A 6,511-nucleotide genomic window follows, 5' to 3' on the forward strand; every position below is an offset into this window, starting at 1 on the left:
CAAGAAAAAATTAGTATACAAGGGCCAAATGGCCAAAATAAACCTAAATCAACAATAGATCATTATGTATGTACAACCACACCAAGTGGCAAAAGGAACCAACAAACCATCAACAAAGACCATCTCCCCAAGGCTAGCCCCCACGGCTCACTTCTCCCCCCAAACTAAATAAAAGAATGCCATCACAAACCAAAGGATGGGGGAGAAGTGGGGTGGCTCGTAAGAGCGACCCGGGCCGGTGCCCTTCCCTTTCCGATCATACTCCCTCCAATATGCATCCCGTTCACGACGATGAGCAATTTCTTGCTCGTCGGTGAAAGGGGTGAAGTTGAACGTGGGGTCCACATCGGGACCCGAAGCATCGGTGTAGGGGGGGCATTCATAGTTAGGCTTAAGGGTTAATTTCCTAGGGAAGGCTCTCCTCTAGGACCATCCCAACCGCCTATGTAACCCGCGGGCCAACCGGTGTATCCCACGGGCCAATCACTAGGCCACTCATCCGGCAAAGGCGTGGGATACATAGGGTCGCCGTAATAGTCACTCCCTCCCATTTTGGAGTAATCATAAGGAGGAAAGGAGGGGGGAGTGACATTGGGTTGGGAAGGCCCGGTCCAATAAGGGTAGGTAGGTGTATGATCACCGGTCCAACTAGGGACGGGCCCTTGTTGGGGAGGATGATATGGATAGTTGACATAGGGCTCAAAATCCCCTTTGTCCACGTGAAAATCATACACCCTCCTACCATAGTAGGACAAGTCAAAATCACTATAAGAATCCAGCTCGCGGCTTTCTTGAGAGGCAAGAGAAGCTAAAGTACGAGCTTGCTCCGTTTTCCCTTGCAAGATAGCCGCAAGAGTGGATTGCAATCCATCGAAATCAAAGAGGGGAGAGGAAGAGGACGTACCACCCTCTTGGGGAGGAGGCTCCATGGCCATAGAAGTAGGCGGAGGAGTTGGCTCCATGGCCGTTGAAGTAGGCGAAGGAGGAGGAGGAATAGAATCACGAGCGACGAATTGGGGAGCACGGGGAAGCAAGTAACGAACATTAAGAGTCCATGAAGTAAGGGACCGATCGGGGAGGAAGCACCAATCGAAACTCTTGACACACCAAATAAAATGATCCTCCCTTGGTGTGTACTTGATCCATTTGGCATTGAACAAAGCTCAAATATCTAAGAACTCGCCACCAGGAACCGGAGTCAAGTCCTCGAGGGCATCCTCATAAGGATTATTTGGAAGCGCCCTCAAGAGAAGAGTGAGCATGCCACCAATAAGGATGTCCCCACTAACCGGGTGGCCATCCCGAACTTCAATGATCCTAGAGATTAGGAGTTGGCCAAAACCCAAAACTCCCATATCTTTCCTTTTAGCCAACCATAAGGCCCCTAGCTCCGCACTTGAAAAGGCTCCGGTACCACCCTCAGAAAATAGGGCGTGGAGAAGGATTCGGCTCATGTACCGGATGGCCGGGTGGTGGAAAGATGAAGATTTAGCCGATGAAGAAGCGAACCTTCCCGTTTCACCGGTGAGTGTGCGCCACCAACCATGCTCATCATAATCATCCGCACATTCCGTCACCAGGTTGGTGATAAGCGTCATGTCCGGAAAAATGGAGAAGAAATCATTGATCGCTTGATGCGTCAACGTGTGATGGTTGTTGAAAACTTGGAAACTCAACTCAACCAAATATCCCCCATCTTCATGAACCACGCTCCGCCGAGCCGAAGCTAGGAACTCTAGGGTCACCCGCTTGTAGGTCTTGGCGTTCATTTGCACACACTCCTCTAAATCAAGACCCGAAATCAATTTCTCCACCTCTTCTTAAATGCCCAAATCCTTTACGGTTTTCTCATGGTAGAACTTGGTTGGGCGGATGGTCCTTTTAGACAACTCCTCAAAGTAGCCCAACGATCTTTGTTCTTGGAACTCAATGTCGTAAGTCTCAAAGTCCGGAGGGGGTGGAGCCTTCCTCTTGTTGGTCGGGGCATTGGGACCCTTCTTTGATCGTTTAGACATCATGACAACCTAATGAAGAAGAACCTACACAAAACAACCAAAGAAAACCAACTACAAACCAAAAGAAAGAACTAAGTTAGTCTACAAACCACCACAATCATCCACCAAAATACTACTCAAGTACTCCAAGGAATTCAAATAGAACAAAAGCACTCCAAACACTACTCCACAACTAAGAACAACCAATCAAGCTAAAATTCCACCAAAATTTCACCAAGAATCTAGAATCAACAAGTATAAGCAACTAAGCATGCATAACATATCTAGACAATCAAGGAATACACACATAAACAATCATGCATCACTAATTACCCAAAAATCAATTTTTCAGAAATTTCTAACAATAACATGAACATGGAGAAAAATGGAATGAAAATGAAGAAGTAAGGGAAAGAAATCGTCACCACTAGTAAAGGAAGTAACCAAGATCAACCCCAAGTATTCTCCAAATCTCCAAATGCACCAATTGTTACAAAAATGAAATTTCTAGAAAAAACCCTAACTTTTGGGGGTTTTTGAAAAATCTGAAATTTTCGGACTTACGGTTTGGGATAGTGATGAATTTGTGAATGTGAAGAGGTTGAGAGTGAAATTAATGTGAGAAATCAAGCAAGAATGGTGTAGAGATGGAGTATGAGGAGTGAGAATGGAGAAGAGAAGAGAGTTTGTTGAATTTGAATGAGAGTGTGTTCCAAAAAATGAGAGAAGAAAAAGAAAAGGGTCCGCGATTTTATTAAACTGAATGAGAGTGTGTTCAGGGGTAATATTATGCATGAATATGATTAGAAGAGTTATACCTTCCAATAATGAGAAGACAGGCATGTCTCTGAAGGGCTTTGTGCATGCATTGAATGACTCCACAAAGTTTGTTGTGTTGTGATCACAACAAACAGTAGAGTCAAACTTATGCCTAGACCACTGCTCAATGCAGCTGTTCAAGTATGCAGTGGCATTTGCATTGTACTCACTGATCTTTTCCATGGCCTTACCAAACACATACTCATTGTATGCATTAGCAGCTATCCAAAATAGCTTGTGGAATGCAGATCCACTGAAGCCATTGTTCTTACAATTCATGTATAGGTGTTGGCAGCAAACTCTCCTAGTTGCTCTAGGAAAAGTTTCTCTAACTGCCAACTCAACACCCTACACATCAGCAAACAACAAAAACAGGTTCATTAATATAGAAACATAAACATAAGAAAAAGTAAAGATCAGAAAAGAGTAAATATCAGATCAGTACACATACCTTCATCCTATCACTGATGAAGGTCCAATCATCTCTGTTGCAACCCTCCTGCTCAAACATTTGCCTCAAACATCTCATGAAGTAGGTCCAACTGTCACAACTCTCAGTGTCTACTATCCCATAGGCAAGAACAAAAATTTCATTATTCCCATCTATGCCAACTGCTGTCAGTAGAATGCCCTTGTAGAAACCACTTAAATGAGCCTCATCTATTCCAATTATGGGCCTACAACCCCTTAGAAACCCCCTGACTTGTGCAGCAAATGAGAAGAAGCAAGCTCTGAATTTTGGGTTCACATCCCCACTACTGGCCCCCCATGTTATAAGTGCATGACTCCCTGGGTTTGTTTGCTTAATCATCTCAGCATATCTAGGCAACAGCTCATATGCTTCAGCCCAACCACCATGCAGCTTTCCCTTTGCCATACTCCTGACCTTGTACAATAGCCTCTTTTTCACCCTCAACTGAAACTTCTCCTGTGCATACCTCCTCAATGTCTCCACTGGAATCTCTGGATTTGCCTCTATTTCCCCCAACATATGCTTACACAACCACTCAGAGGTCACTACTGGATTCTCCTCAAGCCTCCCACAAGTTCTGTGAGACCCACTGATCACCTTAATGGCCCAGCTAACATTGTCAAACAACCTACTGGCATGTATCCTCCAGTCACATGACTCCACTGCACACACTGCTGTGTACCTCCTATTATCAGCCCTCTCAACACTAAGCCCAAACCCCTCCTGTATGCAGTAACTTCTCAACACTTCAAGAAATGTGGCCTTATCATGAAAGATCAACCAGGGTTCTAACTTAATGGACCCATATGGTTGATCAGTCCATATTTTGCCATTTTTATAGGCCTTATCCATCTTTGAGGAACCATTTAGACAATCCTCAAACCCCAAATCAGGAATATCATCAGGAATCACCTCATCATCAACATCAGAATCAATCCAATCATTCAGAACATCCTCTTGTTCAGAATCTGATTCCTCATAATCAGAATCCTCACTCTCCTCTTCTGAACATATCTCACCAACATCAGCAAAAACCCCTGGTGTCTTAGACCTTCCTGTACCCTTTCTCCCTTTTCCCTTTCCCTTGGAAACCCAAGTTCCAGCCTTCTTAGCAGTGACTTTGTTAACCCTAAACCCCTCAGGTCTAGCTCTGCCCCCCTTCTTTTTCACTGGCTGAGCTTGATCAGGTGGTGCTTGATTGTTAGGCTCATCAGTTTGGTTGTTCTGTGGTGGAGTGGGATTTTGTGGTGGTGGTGGAGGGGTGTGATGTTGTGGTGGAGAGGTGGGATGTTCTGGTGGTGGTGTGTGTTGTTGTTGTTGTGGTGGAGAGGTGGGATGTTCTGGTGGTGGTGTGTGTTGTTGTTGTTTTGGTTGGGTGGGTTCTTTCTGTGGTGGGGGTGGTGGGGGTGGTGGTGTAGGTTGTTTGGTGGGTTGTTTAGGTGGGGTGGGTTGTTTCTGTGGGGTGGGTTGTTTAGCTGATGCCCTCCTTTTGGGGGTTAGTTTCTTAGAAGCAGGCTTATCCTTGCCTTTTGACTTAGAAGCAACATGATTTGTGTGTTTGGGTGGGGTGGGTTGTTTCTTTGGGGATTCTTGTGTTTGTTTTGGTTGAGAGCAACCTGGAAACACCTCATCAGCATCATCTTTGCTAATGACTCTCACATACTCAACCTTCATGTCCTCACAATCAACAACAGGGACCTCCATAGCCACAGTGTACTCCATTTGTTCCTGTATTTCCCTCAAAATGTCCTCCCTTTCCTGTTGTTTCCTTATTGCCTCTTCCTCCTCTCTTTGAGCCCTCAACAGTTCCTCTTGTCTCTCCTTAAGTTGTCTCTCTTTTTCCTTTCTATGATTCTCAATTGTTGCAACAGCATTCCTAAACACCAATCCTGGTTTATCTGTTCCCTCAACCCAAATTTCAGCAGTGTCTTTACCCCAATTCCATCCCCACAGAAGCCTTAAAGTCTTATCATCATTCAATTCAACCTTACCACAAGGACCCTCAACATACAAGCTAAAGGTACTAGGCAAAAAAACATCTTGCTTAACTGATTCCTCAAAGATATCAAGAAACAACTTCAACAAACGATATTTTTCCATGTCTCCCACTCTAATATCAAAACTATGTGACCCATAACGTAGTAACAACCAAATAGCACTCATCCTAAAGGGAAAAAATAATGAAACTAACATCAATTTTCATTCCAACAACCACAATTGACCAATAACCAACAAGAAAGTTGCGCAATTTTAAAAAAAAAACTGACAATTTCACAAACCCTAACCCTAATCGATTTCGTGAAAAAAAAACAAGTTTACCAGCAAAATTAAACAGAGGAGAAGAGATTATTACCTGGAAGTAGACTAACCAACTTTAAATTCCCGTTTCCTCTTCAACACTAACTCAACTGGAAATCGCCTCAAGTTTCTCCCTTTTTTGTCGCGATTGAAGCAAAATCACAACCCACGAACTCGCCTTTAAGGTGCGCAGCAAAATTCACAAAAATATTGAAGATCTACCCAGAATTTCTAGGGTTTGAGTAGGATTAGAGCTTGAAGAAGAACAGGGGAGAGGAGAGAGAAAGAGAAAAATGTGAACGGTTTTTTTTTTTTTTTTGGTCTTTCTGTGAAAGTGATGGAAGTCAATGGCGCTAAACCAAAATTAAGGGCAAATAAGTAAAACACCACTAACGGCAGACTAACGGCGTTAGCTAACAGGGGCATGTCATGAACAGTACGGATAAATAGGGGTATATTATGTGAATCGAAACAGGCGAGGGTATTTGGTGCGTTTTTTAAAACCTCAGGGGCATTTCATGAAAAAACCGATAAATAAGAGTAGTGTTTCCTTTCCATTCCACTATTGATCATACCAAACAAAAAGAAAGGAATGCATTATAATTGTTTCCATTCCATAATAATACCAAACAATCATTTAAGGTAACACTTTTTATTACCATTTCCCCTTCTTATCAATATCCTTTCCATTCCATTTCCACTAATCTTACCAAACACCCCCTAAGTCTCTCTATTGATCGCCCTGAAGACCCATTTTGACTTAAATACCCAATCTACTTTTTTCAATGTCTTTAATTATTTGTTCCTATTGTTTATTGTTAAGATCCGAAAAATTATTTTGTGGGATTGTCATTTATAATTGTTTGATCGGTTTTTTTTCTGATGGTTCTAATCGCTAATTGTGGTTTTCATACGCCTTACAACTTGA

The 6,511-nt window shown here is 43.1% G+C and overlaps 1 protein-coding gene across 1 annotated transcript; it reads right to left on the reverse strand.

Moving 5' to 3' along the window:
* Positions 1-1,820: 1,820 nt before the first annotated feature.
* Positions 1,821-5,912, reverse strand: LOC110799827 (uncharacterized). The gene is made up of 4 exons (XM_056829826.1): positions 5,639-5,912; positions 3,265-5,449; positions 2,559-3,161; positions 1,821-2,024 (listed from the first exon to the last, which is right to left on the reverse strand). The coding sequence occupies exons 2-4, from the start codon at positions 5,446-5,448 to the stop codon at positions 1,821-1,823; spliced, it is 2,991 nt and encodes a 996-aa protein (XP_056685804.1). The 5' UTR covers position 5,449; positions 5,639-5,912.
* Positions 5,913-6,511: the final 599 nt, after the last annotated feature.

The sequence above is a fragment of the Spinacia oleracea genome, chromosome 5, assembly GCF_020520425.1.
Source record: "Spinacia oleracea cultivar Varoflay chromosome 5, BTI_SOV_V1, whole genome shotgun sequence".
Lineage (NCBI taxonomy): Eukaryota > Viridiplantae > Streptophyta > Magnoliopsida > Caryophyllales > Amaranthaceae > Spinacia > Spinacia oleracea.